This window comes from Canis lupus, chromosome 8, assembly GCF_048164855.1.
Source record: "Canis lupus baileyi chromosome 8, mCanLup2.hap1, whole genome shotgun sequence".
Classification (NCBI taxonomy): Eukaryota; Metazoa; Chordata; class Mammalia; order Carnivora; family Canidae; genus Canis; species Canis lupus.
Genome location: NC_132845.1, coordinates 48594608 through 48609391, shown reverse-complemented (window position 1 = coordinate 48609391; position 14784 = coordinate 48594608). Strand labels below are relative to the sequence as shown.

At 36.2% G+C, this 14784-nt stretch overlaps 1 protein-coding gene across 10 annotated transcripts in view; it reads right to left on the bottom strand.

The window, feature by feature from the left end:
- The window catches only part of MRTFB (myocardin related transcription factor B), a 210451-nt gene that overhangs the window by 124510 nt on the left and 71157 nt on the right, over nt 1-14784 (bottom strand). For 6 of the 10 annotated variants that reach the window (XM_072835848.1, XM_072835858.1, XM_072835846.1 and 3 more), the window contains 2 exons: nt 9566-9781; nt 3316-3378 (listed from right to left, as the gene is read on the bottom strand). In XM_072835848.1, the coding sequence (XP_072691949.1) occupies nt 3316-3378; nt 9566-9719 (217 nt within the window). In that variant the 5' untranslated portion in view covers nt 9720-9781. Of the gene's footprint in view, nt 1-3315; nt 3379-9565; nt 9782-10727; nt 10840-14784 lie in introns of those variants that run through there. The other 4 variants (XM_072835852.1, XM_072835856.1, XM_072835853.1 and 1 more) reach the window with 2 other exon arrangements.

Genomic DNA, 14784 nt, shown 5'->3' with positions numbered 1-14784 from the left:
TTCTTCTGCTTAGTACTTAAAACTTCAGTACTTTCACCCACAGGATTAACTTATTGAAAAGAAACATGCAAAGAAGGGAACAAACCACACAAAACCTCCCAAAAAACCTGACCCTTCAAATGCAAAATGCTGTTTACCCCTGGAAATTCATACACACCACTCATAGAGTCCATCCTGAGATAACCATGAGGCTGGTAGCATTTAAGGCCAACTGTAAACCAAATAAATCCTAATTACCCATTTCCTTAGGTTGTTCAGGCTCTAAATCTCTTGGGTTCTGCCCTTCTCATTTATTTTTTGCATGATACTATTTTTTTAAAAGAAATGTATAAAATAATACTTTAGGAGAATTCAGATTAATTGAAAAACTTATAAATCTGCCCTCCCCTAATTAATTGAATTTAAAGCATCATCTAAACAACTGCCATCACACCAGGATTTCATAGAAGAATATCCTACAACACTAGAACTGTTTGTTTTCACGTATGCCAAAGGTCATTGGGAAACAAGTCATTGTATACATATATATTTATTTTTTAAAAGGTCATCCCCAAATTTAATCAATTTCTTTGTTAAATAATTGGGTTTGTAATGAAAAAATTTTAATTGTGGGATGTGATTATGACACAGATTTCCTGGAATCAAAATGAAAAAGAATTTAAAAAGTCAACTCAGAGCAAGAAATCTCTTTAAACATAACAAATAACGGTTTTATTACTACAAAATACCAGAAGTCTTCTGTATAAAACTTATCATATACATCAAATGCCTTAAAAGCATCTAAGCAACCGTATCTACTACCCTAATCTCTTCAGAACAAGTACATAAGAAGGAGAAAAATCTATCAATCAGTCTTTGATGACAGAGGGTTTGTTTAGGAGTTTACCAAATGGAATGGCCCTGCTGGAATTCCTTCAAGCAGCCTGTGAAAATGTCAGAACAGAGTCTGTTTTGGAGGTCATAGTCCCTAGAGAGCTCTGAGTTTTGGCCTGTTTGTCTTTTCACATGCTTTAATATTTGAAAATCGTTCCTTGTAGACACTGACTGATGCCCAGGGAATGCTAGGATTGTGGGAACTGGCAGTACCAACAAGAGAGACAGACTTCATGGGAAATCCATGCCTACACATCTGCCCTCATAGCTCTCATCAGATAAGCTGCTCTCCGAATGCTATGAAGGTACATGGAAAGACATTAAGAAACTGCATGTCATTTTGACAATAAAAAAAAAAAAAAAAAACTCCTTGTGGAAAATGGGACAAAAATGATTGGGACTTTCGAAAAAAACACTTAAGTTATAAAATATCATGGTGGAATTCTGAAAACCTGTATTCACTTAGTATAAATTGAAATTGAACTTCATGGGGGTTGAAGTTCATGAACAACTTTTGACTTCCCCCAAACTTAAGAGCCTACTGTTGCCTGGAAACCTTACAGATGATGTCAACAGTCAGTGAACACATATTCTTTATGTTACATGTATCATATCCTGTACTCTTACAATAAAGGTACAGAAAAAAAAGTTATTAAGAAAATCATAAAGAGGAGAAAATACACTTACAGGACTGTACTATTTATCAGTAACAATCTGCATATACGTGGACCCATGCAGTTCAAACCCATGTTGTTCAAGGGTCAACTGTACTGAGTGCTCAATACATACATAACCATAACAAATAAAGTGCTAATTATTTTGCCCACATTGTTCTAAATGCTTTACTTACATGAACTCATTTAATCCTCAAAGCAACTCTATGAAGCATGTACTACCATGATCCCCATTTTGCAGATGAAGAAAGTGAGGCAAGGGGAAGATAAGTAATTTGTCTCGGTTCACACAGCCAGTATGACCTAGACTCACACAGCGTGGCTCCAGAGCTGGTGCTCTTAACCACAGTGCATATTACCTCATTCATGGTATTTTTACATCAAGCGATAGTACTGGGTACCAGTAACATGTACTGAGTACTTATGATGTACTGTGCACATGCTAGTCAGTATAAGAGCTCTATTATTTTAAGCCTTTCAGTAACTTATGAGGTACATCTAATATGATTCCTACTTATGGATTAAAGACATGGGCTTTGTGTGGCCTGACACGACACATTTAGCACAAAAGAGCAGGCTCTATGCTTGACTTGACAGACCTTTTTTTTTTTTCATAGCCCTCTTCTTTAAAATTGGGTTCTCTTCTCTCAGTTATCTGCAAGAATCATCTCTAAATTAATTTTCTGCATATAGTTGAAAGAATTACTTTCAAGGATCTATGTGTCCAACAATTTTCTGAGAATACATTTTGGACTGCAACATTTTACTAGAGGCTTAAAATCTAAGAATTATTCTAGGGTAGGAGACACAATGATCACTCAGTAAATGTTTGTAATAGTAAAATAATCCCGATTTCCACTCTTGCAATGCTGATTTTTAAAAATATCTTGGATAACTGAATATTCAGATATGACAAACTTTCCTCTTATATACAACATGCTGGCACCTTGATCAAGCAGCCCAGTCAATATGCTTCTTTGCTACTATGTCAGGATCACGACTTCTGTCACAGAGGGTCTCCTAGTTTGTAACTATGAATCTCAAATCTGCAGAATACTGACAAATTCTAGTATTTGTTAGTTCTTTAACTAGCCGACAAGAACCAAAGGCAAGTTATAAAATCAGACTTTTGCTTTTCTTGTTATATCTTCATTAAACATAGAGATCATATATCAAAAATCTAAGTTTTGTGAAACAGACACCCAGCTATAATCATTTCCTTAATGAAAACAGCAACATAAATGACCAGAAAATAACATGAATAATTTGGGTTTTAAAAAAAGTTAAAATATTATCTTTTAATTGATAGTCTAATGCTATTACAAAAATGTTAACACATACCTGCCAACCCTTAAGTACCATGAATAGAAAGATACTGCCTATCCTAAATTAGATACAAGGTTTTTTTCATTTTTTTTTTTAGGATAACACAATTGAGTCAATTTGTCTTTCTTTTTAAATATGGGGGGAAAGTCTGACTAATTGGGTGAGCTGGCATGTATGTTTAATAATACATCTGCGAGGAACATAATAAACAGCGACATTATTAATTTGTATCTATGGAGAATTCCATCTGCTAACTGAGATGGAAGTTATCTTCCATTCTTTTTGGTTCTGCTGCCCAATGAACAGCACAAGGCAAAAGTGATAATGAGATATAAGAACACATGATGCAATGAGGAAGGGCAGCCAGAGACACATGGGCTGAAAGCTACCATACGCATATTACAATGGGCATACCGCAACACAGAGAGCTTCTGAGACTTACCCATGCTCACAGACTGAGTCAGCAGAGGAGACTGGAGTCCTGACTCCCAAAAGACTACACTTCCTGTCAATAATAGTGAGGGCAGCAGGTGAGGGTAGCCAACAGTACGGATTAGTTTAAAGGAGTTAGAAAAACATTGGGTATGATATTTGCTAATTAGGATGATTATTAACTCCAAACCAAAGAGAGAATTCCAAAACATGTTATTCCAACATATGTCTTGTTGCTTTTTGTCTCAATAGTGCCTTATTACTGATACCTTAAAATAACAAAGGATGAAAAATCATGGATTACTTTTTCCCAGTATACTCCATTTATCAGGCTCCTTTAGAGTCACAGGAGAGAGCAGATATCCACATCTATCTTTCTTCTCCCTTTTTGGCTAAAAGAGGGCCCTGTGGTTGGGTTAGATGGAGCACGCAGGCAAAAAAGAGTCCCAACTCAATTTTAACAAAGTCTCTCAACCTACCACAGGGTCAGATTATAATCCAACGATTTAATTGCAGTAACCTTAAAAGGTCTAAGTAGCTAGGGTGTTGTAGTTGATTTATTAACTAATCATTTATATATGTCACCTTTTAAAATTACTTTCTGAGGGACAGGAAAGACTGCTTCTAATAAATTAGTTTGTTTATTTGCTGGTCCAGTGCCTAATATAAGTCATATGGTAGACTCCAGTTTTACGAAAATTATCTTAAATAATCTATATAAGAAATAATGTACTTCTATGACTCTAATAACTTTGACAAATCCTTGTAAAAAATTTTAGGTAAACATTTTTATAATTTTAAGATAATGTAGACTCATGCTAAGTTAAATGGACGATTAATACTATGTTCTAAATCTTACTTTTAATAAATATGGTAACTCTTGACATTCCAAGGGCATTTCTGTAAGAGAACACTATTTAGAGACTGGATAAATAAATCAAAATGGGGCTTCAGGTGTGCTAAACTGGGCTTACAGTCTTCCTGATGCACTTCTGAAACTGTAAGCTCCATCTACCCCCTCAGCAATAATCACAGTACGCCTATGGTAGTGTTCTGACAGGACAGCTGCAAATGCGAGAGTGGAAATTAATGCCCAGCCCCCTCTCTGCCTCCACCCACACCCTACTAGGGTGTGGTTAGCAATGCATTGAAGCAGACTAAATCCTCAGTACCAGCAAAACTGTCTAAACAAGAAATCCAGAGTACAAAAAAGAAGGTGGACAGGGTTATAGATGCTTATTTACACTGTGAAACAAAACATGCTATTTAATAGGAGACTTGGTAAAGACCATTGCGAAAGAGACTACCTCACCTTTAAGCTACTTATATGACTTTGTTTTCATTTTGAAAAAGATTCAAGAGATTGTCACAAAAAGAATAGGAAAGCTGCCATAATTAATCAAGAATTTCAAAAAAAAAAAAAAAGAATTTCGTTTGCAGTTGTCAGGGGGTTCAATTGGCTTTTTAAATTTCATAATTGTGTTTAGCATTAACACATAAAACCTAATTTTTAAAAACATATTAGAAATGAAGGAAAATTAAGGAAATTGTATATATTTCTCTTCTCAGTCTCAGTACTCTGAAGTAACTCCTGAAAGCAGAAAAAAAATTATCTAAATGTATCACACTGTTTATTAATATAATTGAGAATTTTAGGTATTCAAGATCCTAAATATTTTAACAATAAAGCCAAGGACAAGAGAATTTTACAGAAAACTACTGATTTCTATTTCTTTCAGTTATAGAAAGGGAAAGCAAGAATTCTATAGTTCCATGTCCTGGTTATTTAGCATCTATTCACCTCCTTCCCATTTATGACACTCTGAGAATTTTACATCTGGCTGTCTGCTCCAGAGAAAAACGGAAATATTCTCTCTTTTCTTCACCAGTCTCCAGTAGGCCATACCATCTTGTGTACATTCTAAGTAAGAGAGTTCTGTTCCAGACAAACACTCATCACCTTTGTGCATTTCCAAACACCTGGAGTGAGAGTAAGCCTAACAGGTTAACAAAGAGTGGGGAAATGTTTCCAAAGCAAAACAGAAGAAAAGACCAGCTGTGAACAAATACTATTGATTTTTCTATGGTATGAGGCAAGGAATCTTCTTTGGCTGGGATCCATGGCAAAGCAAAGTTCATCTGACTGTCTGCAAATGTAGTGAATACCTGTATTGAATCCAATGCAAAGAACTCCCTTGTGTTCTCTTGGGTGCAACAAACTTTTGAATGACTTATTTTCTCTCCAGTAGGATCATTCTAGAACAGAACAAGAGATGGTCTACAACTGTACATTGTGATAAATGTAATGGACGGAAAGCCTTAGTAATAAAAATTCAAAATGGGACCATAAACTCGAAAACCCAACCACTGTAACTAGAAATAGTAAAGTTTAAAACAAGAATAACAAATAAGTCTCCACTTTTCTGAGGCCTAAAACACGTTATTTCAAAGTAAATACAGTTTCAAAAAGCCTGTTAACATACCAAGAGAAAAGTGGCAGATACTGTTTTTCCACATACTTGATACTATTGACAGCTGGCCTGTGGTATATCTGAGGCCTCGTTAACATCATTTGAGCCTCATATTCAGAGCTGCACCAAGAACCATTAAAATACCAAACTGTTTTTAAAAAGGGGAATCTATGTCGACTTAATCTGCATGATAATGCTGGCAATGACTTAAAAGCTTCAATTCAGCAACCAGCACACTTATCAGTCTTGCAAACGGGATTAGGACATCTATGAGCTTCCTACTTGTGGTGTCTAAGTGGGGGCACAAGGCAAAGAGCTGGAGCTCTTTCAGGCATGTTGTTTCCATCTACTGTCTTTCCTTGCCTTTACAAAGCTACAATCAACTTACAGCACCTGAGTTTTTCCCACTTCGACAATAAAAAAATAACCGTCCCTTGGACTGATTTCCCTTTTATTGTCTGTGTTTACCACCTGAAGGAATGTTAATATTGTGTAAAACATCAAAACAAAGCTCATTTTCCCTGGGTATGCATTGTTTTAGTGAAGGTCTATGATTTACATACGTCTTTCTGTACAGACACACTTCCTTTACAAAGGACTCCCTTGTTAGGAAGACTTAACGGTCTAATTGGCTGCCTTACTTTTGAGGTGCCGCTAGTTACGGAATTATTTTGGCCACGTTCAGGAGTCAAGAAAAACCCTAGCTTATCTTTAGTAAGCATCTTTCACATTTACTGCAGTAGTAAGAAGAATATTCTGCTATTCTGCTACATCGCCAACATAAATATTGTTCAAAAAAAAGGGAAGACCCTAGCGTCATTGCTTAGACGTCAACCTCTTTGTCCTCATTAGGTTTATTTATAGACTATTTGGTGACATGATCCTTCTACACACTAATCCAAACTGAAATGTCTTCATTTCCGCCTCCCCACCCCCCAAATGGAAAAGGAAAGAATTCAAACAAGTGAAATTAAAATGCCTAGGACTAACAGGGAAACAAAATCACCAGGGAAATACCTAAATTTGACTATTTCATAATAATCTAAATAGTACTTTGTATTAGTTAATTTTGAGGCTAAGATCTACATCTTATGTATGATATGATCTCAGCATGGCATTAAGAATACTTAAAAAATGAAGAATAAACGTGAAAAAGTCAGTAAGACAGCTATGGTTCTTTTACCTCCCCATTGTTTGATGTGATGCCACTCTACTCATAGAACTATCAAAAAGGTAAATTTCTGAAAGCTGAACAAGGATTCCATGTATGCCTTGGAATATATATGCAAATCAGGCCAGTATATCATAAGCCTGAAATTAGAGCATATGCCTGAATGTAAGGTAAGATTTTTAACTTCCTAAAGTCATTGATTAGAAAAGATGAGACTGTCTGCTATTTAAGCCTTTACACAGCATCTTGGGTTATAAGATGCTCTTTCATGTATTTAATAGTGAACAAAAAAGTACTTGAGGAAAACATTTGCTTAAAAGTTATTTATTCAAAGCTAGTTTTAGGATGTTTATAAAAATATCTTAGTAGAAGGGAGGGGAAGAAAAAGCCAACACATTAATTATTCCTAAGTTTTAACCTTAAAATGGAAAGTATTGAGTGTTGTTACAAACATGACTTTGAAAAACTGCTTTTAAAAAAGTAGTCAAATGCCATTCTGTCAGAAAGGATACAAGTAACAGTAGCTAATTCTGGAGAAATAACTAGGTAGCTAAGAGGAAAGACTGGGAGGTGACCAACTTTTTCACTGTGTACCCATTTGTATTTAGGCCAGTGAATGTGTTACCTACTCACACAAAACAAAACAAAACAGATAATTATAAAGTAGGAACTGCAGCCCCATAAAATGTTATAACCAGTCACAATCACACGAGTGATTACCTTATAGAGACTGTGAACATAAACTATCAGACACACACAACCCCATTGTTTTGTCGGTGGTTCTTGTGGTTTACACATAAAATCTTCAGTGTCAGATCATGCATGTACTCAAAAACCACTGTAACTCAAGACAAAAGAGACAGAAATGAAGGTACACTCTGGATTTCAGTGTTAGATGGATGATGCCAAGGGGTTCTGCTGATGATAAAAAAAAAAAAAAGCACTTCCCACAGAGATTCATGGATAGAGTCTGAGCAAGATGGTTCTATGAAATATAAATGTGAATAAAGCAATCCTTCTATATTACTGCACTACTTCACAAAATGAGATTTTAGTTATGTACATGTAACTAAATTATTCAATTAAAACTTTTACCTTTTACTCCATCTCCCTAAAAGTTTATAAGGGGAGACTACCTAATATTTAAGGCTACCTAATAATAAGGCTTACCTTATATTCAGGCATACATATTCAAGACAATATCCTTGCAAGAGAATGTGGTGTGCTTTATCAAGTAAATCACCACAAAGTATAAAATTTCCCAATGCATTTTCCTCCTCTGCTACATATGACCATTTTCCTGAGTAATTATATATTACTGAAATTTTATAACAACGCAACTTGTATTTTTTTAGGATAATAATCTGAACATTACACAGGTCCAAACGTACTGTGTGAATTTGATCACTTTTAGTCATTCCTTTGTAAATATGATTGTACTCTCTCAGCCACTGTCTTAGAAAGGTAGGCCAGTCATTGATAAAAGGTCTAAAGCCATCGGTCAAGCACAGCCTCATGAAAGGTCTGATGGCACCTGAGCCAAATGTTGCTTTACATCACTCACACTCAACTAGGATTATGCTCAAGAACAAGTACCAGAGACCCTATTTGAAGGGAGAAAAAGTATACTCCAAACACATGTACTGAAGATCTACGAATCGCAGCATATAATTATCCTGAATAAGGCCAAAATGAGAAGGATTGGGAAACAGAACCTAGAAAAACAAGTAACAAGGTACATAAGGAAGTGTTCTATAAGGGAAGAGTTTTATTTCTTCTGGCTTTTAAAACTAAAATTTTACAAAAGTATTATTTGTAAATGTAAAACTCATCAGAACTACAGAAAACAAAAATTGAGCTGAAATTCTTAACGCGGCCCTTTTAACATATATACTTGATGTGTTTGTAAATTTTAATATTTTATCATTTGTTAGTTTTTACGTTTTAGGTATTAAGTGTATATCATCTATCCTTATTCATTTACATTAAAAACGGACAGTAGTATGTTTTCTGTGGACTCTAGCAAGCCTCTGTGATCAATGAAAATTTCCTGAACAGATACCAAATGAATAGAAAATATCCATTTTGTACACAATAGATGATCAATATGATCAATATGACATCATGATCATATCTTATATCCATTAATAGAAAAACACTCAAGTAAGGAATTCTTGCTTTCTTAGTGATCATTAAAAGCTTAAATTTTGCCAATTCTGAAATTAAGGTGCAGCACACTGGAGACAGGAAATGGGAAGGGAGTCTAGTCCAAACTATAGTCTATCTTCCCTGGCATCAGTGCAGGAAGCTACCCTCCACTGCTGTTCTAGCATGAAATCTGGTGCTTAAATGGTTGCATTTAGAGCTTCTTTCCAAGAAGAATATTCCTACCAGATACTTACTGGGGAAATAATGAAAGAACTGAATGAAAGTGAAAGTCTGCCTATTACTCAAAACCAGCCAGTATCCCATGAGGTTCTCCCCCAAGTGACAGGCTGCCCACTATAATTGACCAAAAAACAAACAAAAAAAAGATATTACTATCAAATAGGAATCAATTGACCTCATAAAGAGGGGTCTTTAAATCCAGTCCCCATTGCACATGCTGAAGAGCTTACCGTTCTTCCTCTCATTCAGAGGTGGCAGGTGCTGGCTGGGCTGCAAGGACAGCTCCTGGAATTCATGGGCAACAGCTTCACTTTGAGGACTGGGGGCAAGATGGGCTAATGGCCCCAGCTCATCCTCCGCGTCTAGCGCCCCTGAGGGATCCATTGTGCTCCAGCCACTGGTGATGGGCGTCCGAGACCTCTCTTCAATGTGGCCTGCTGAAGAGACTATCAAAGAAAAACGTGTCAGTAGATGGTATTTATTTTTCTTCAATTTGCACAAAAATATTAAAATGGAAACCCTGGGTTCTAGCCCAGCTTCTCTGCTGTATAGCAACTGACAATTCTTTTACCTTCTCTGGATTTTGGGTTCTTTGTCCAACGCACAAGAATAATAGACTTTCTATCTACAATAGCACTTACCAGGTAAATACAACTTGAATGGTATTTCATATAATTTTTTTGTACTGTGGATTAAAGAAAGTTATAGTCTCTGATGCCATTAATGCATCCTAAAATAAGATGAAAGTCAACTACTGATGATGGGGGAAAAAGGCAGTCTAGCCTGAAAACCTGTCTAAACTCCTACAAATCAGGGCCTCCTAGGTGGCTCAGTCTAGTTAAGCGTCTGTCTTTGGCTCAGGTCATGATCTCAGAATCCTGGGATCCAATCCTTTGTCAGCCTCCCTGCTCAGCAGAGTCTGATTCTCCCTCTCCTTCTGTGTTCCGCCCCCCCGCCCCCCCCAGTAAATAGATAAAATACTACAAATCAAACAACTTTACATCAAGTCAACATTCATGGCACCCAGCAATATGTCAGATCAGGACTCCTTCAGCATGGGAACAGAACTCTAAGCTACAGCACAACGGACACACAATGTGTGCCAAAGAAAAAAACCTTTGCTCTAAGCTATTGAGATTTGGGCTTGTTTATTATCACTGCATAACTTGGCCCATTCTGACTACAACAGAAATCGGTAACAGAAATACCAAAGACACAATGAAACCCTCAATACGAGACACTGGTGTAGGGGCTGGGCAGCGGGCAGTGAGAAAGCTTATGGAAAATTGAAAGCTAAAAGGATGGAGGTGCACGTTATGCAGGGGGGAAACATTTCACAAAACTGCTGCCTGCTTGGTAGCATTTCCTATCACAGTTTGTTGACCCACTCACCTACTGAGGGACATTTGAGTTGTTCCAGTTTCCATTACAAATAAAAATGCTATGCAAATTCTTGTCCAAGTATATATATGGATATATGCTTTCACTTATCTTGGGTAAATGCCTAGAATAAAATGAGTGGATCACACAGCAATTGAGTATTTAAACTGTAAAGAAACTAATAAAGTATTTCCCAAACTGGTCAGGCCATTCTGCATTCTTACTAGCAGTGAATGAGAAATCCAGTTGTTCCATATGTTCTCCAACACTTATGGTCAATCTTTTTCATTTTAATTACTTTAATGGGTGTGAAATGGTAACTCAATGTGGTTTTATTTATTTATGCATTATTTATTGAATTACACTTGAGATATTATACCAGTTTCAGATGATCAAGGCAGTAATTTGGTATTTTTATATATTATAAAATGATCACCTTCAAGAGCTCTAGTTACTATTTGTCACCATACAAAATTATTACAATATTATTGAATATATACCCTATGCTGCATATTAACATTTCAGATTCATTTTATAACTGAAAGTCTTTGCCTCTTAATTCCCTTCACCTATTTTGCCAGTCCCCCCTCCCCTCTTACAACCACCAGTTTGTTCTCTATATTCATGAGGTCTGTTTCTTTTGTTTTTTTCATTTTGTTTTTTAGATTCCACATATAAGTGAAATCATAGTGTTTGCCTTTCTCAGTCTGACTTATTTCACTTAGCATGATATCCTCGAGGTCCAACCATGTTGTCACAAATGGCAAGGTTTCATTCCTTTTTTTGTCGCTAATATTACACACACACACACACACAATCTTCTCTATCCATTTATTATCTATTGATGGACACTTGGGTTACTTCTAAGTCTTGGCTATTGTAAATAATGCTGCGCTAAGCATAAAGATAGTACATACATCTTTTTGAATTAGTCTTTTCATTTTCTTCAGATAAATACCCAGAGGTAGAATTCCTGGGTCAGATGGTAATTCTATTTTTAATTTTCTGGGGAACCTCCACACTGTTTTCCGTAGTGGCTGCCCTAATTTACATTCCCATCAACAGTGTACAAGGGTTCTCCTTTCTCCACATCCTCACCAACACTTGTTTCTTGTCTTTTTGAAGTTAGCCATTGTGACTGGTATGAGGTGATATCTCACTGTGCTTCTGATTTGCATTTCCCTGGTGATTAGTGATGTTCAGCATCTTTTCATGTGCTTGTTGGCCATCTGTATATTGTCTCTGGAAAAATGTCTATTCAGGTCCTCTGTCCACTTTGTAATGGGGTTGTTCTGTTGTTGGCTGTTATTGAATTGTATGAATTCTTCATATATTTTGGATATCAACTCCCTATCTATATCACATCACCAGCAAATAACTGACAGTTTTGCTTCTTTCTTACCAATCTAGAAGCTTTTATTTCTTTTTCTTGTCTGATGGCTGTGGCAGAGACTTTGAATACTATGTTGAATACAAGTGGCTAAGAGTTGGGGGATCCCTCGGTGGCTCAGTGGCTCAGCAGTTCAGCGCCTGCCTTTGGCCCAGGGCGTGATCCTGGAGTCCCGGGATTGAGTCCTGCATTAGGCTCCCACTGTGGAGCCTGCTTCTCCCTCTGCCTATCGTGAATAAATAAAATCTTTAAAAAAAAAAAAAAAAGTGGCAAGAGTGGACATCCTTATCTTGGTTCTGATCTTAGAGAAAAAAATGTTCATTTTTTCACCCACTTGAGTATGATGTTAGTTGTGTGTCTGTCATAAATGGCCTTTATTATGTTGAGGTACCATCTTTCTATATCCACTTTGTTGAGAGGTTTTATCACAAATGGATACTAGATTTTGTCAAATGCCTTTTCTGTACCTATTGAGATGATTATATAATTTTATCCCATATTTTATTAATGTGATACTGTATCATGTTGATTGATTTGCAGATGTTAAACCATCTTTGTATTCCTGGAATGAACTCTGCTTGGTCATGGTGTATGATCCCTTTTAATGTTTTGATGAATTCAGTTTGCTAATATCTTGTTGCATCTGTGTTCACTGGGGATGGTGGCCTGTGATTTTATGGGGTTTTTGTTTTGTTTGTTGATTTTGTGGTATCTTTATCTGCTTTTGGTATCAGGGTAATCCTGGCATTATACAGTTTGGAAGTACTTCTTCAATTTTTTGGAATAATTTGGAAATATTTCTTCCTCTTCAATTTTTGGCAATTTCTGGGATAATTTAAGTGTTTGGTAGACTTCACCTGTGAAGTCATACACACTTGGGCTTTTGTTTACTTGCAGTTTTTTGATTACTGATTTAAATTTCATTGTTAGTAACTGGTCTATTTGGATTTTCTTTCTATTATCTTTATGAATCAATTTTGGAAGACGCATGTTTCCAGGAATTTATTCATTTCTTCTAAGTATTTGTTGGAGTATAATTGTTCATAGTATTTGCTTATGATCCCTTGTATTTTTGTGGTATCAGTTGTAATTTCTTTCTTCATTTCTGATTTTATTTATTTAGGCCATCTTCTTTTTTTCCTGATAAGTTTGGCTACAGTTTGTTAATTTTGTTTATCTTTTCAAAGAACCAGCTCTTAGTTTCATTAATGTTTTTTACTTTGTGGGTGTGTGTGGGCGTGCATGCACATGTGTATTTTTCCCCCCACTTGATCTGCATTATTTCCTTCCTTCTACTAACTTTGGGCTTTGTTCTTCTTTTTCTAGTTCCTTTAATGTAAAGTAAGATTGTTTATTTGATATTTTTCTTGTTTCTTGAGGTAGGCCTGTATCACTATAAAATTCCCTCTTAGAACTGGTTTTGCTGCATCCCAAAGATTTTGGAACGCTGTTTCCATTTTCATTTGTCTCAGTATTTTTTTATTACTTCTCTGATTTAAGATTCTATTTATTTGAGAAAGAGAGACAGAGACAGAGATAGAGACAGAGAGTATGAGTGGGGAGAAGAGGGAGAAGCAGGGTCCCTCCTGAGCAGGGAGCCCAATGTAGGACTCAATCCCTGGGCCCCGGGATCATGACCCTAGCTGAAGGCAGATGCTCACCTACTGAGCCCCCCAGGTGCCTCTCTTAGATTTCTTTGTTGACCCATTAGTTGTTTAATAGCATGTTGTTTAGTCTTCAGGTGTTTTGGGTTTTTTTTTTCCCAGTTTTCTTCATGACTTCTAGTTTCATGTTCTTGTGGTTGGAAAAGATGCTTGATATTATTTCAACCTTAAATTTATTGAGACTTGTTTCGTAGCCTAACATGTGATCTACTCTAGAGAATGCTTCATGTGCACTTGAAAGGAATGTGTATTCTGGTTTTGGATGGAATGTTCTGCATGCATCTATTAAGTCCATCTGGTCTAATGTGTCATTTTAGGCCAATGTTTCCTCATTGATTTTTCTGTCTGGACGATTTATCCATTGATATAAGTGAGGTATTAAAGTCCTCTACTACTGATTAAGGACTGTACTTGTAATGAGCACCAGGTGATGTATAGAACTGTTGAATCACTATACTGTAAACCTAAAACTAATAGAACGTTGTATGTCAACTGGAATTAAAAAAAAAAAGTTAAAAAGAAAAAAAATACAGTCCCCAACTATTATTGTATTGCTATTTCTATTATTTGTTAATATTTGCTACACACACACACATATATGTTCTATGTTGGGTGCATACATTTTTACAAATGTATCTTCTTGTTAAATTTACTCATTTATCATCATGTAATGCCCTTCTTTGTTTTAAATTCTATTTTGTCTAATTTAAGTAGAACTACCCCAGCTTTTTTTTCATTTCCATTTGCATGGTATGTATCTTTTCCCATTCCTCCACTTTCAGTCTGTGTCTTTTTTACATATGAAGTGAGTCTCTTGTAGGCAGTTTATAGAAAATTCTTGTCCTTTTTTTATCCATTCAGTCACCCTTTTGATTGGTGTGTTTAGACCATTTATGTTTAAAACAATCATGGGATGCCTGGATGGCTCAGTCAGTTAAGTGTCTGACTCTTGATTTCGGCTCAGGTCCTGATCTCAGGGTCGTGAGATTGAGCCCCATGTCAGGCACTGTGCTCA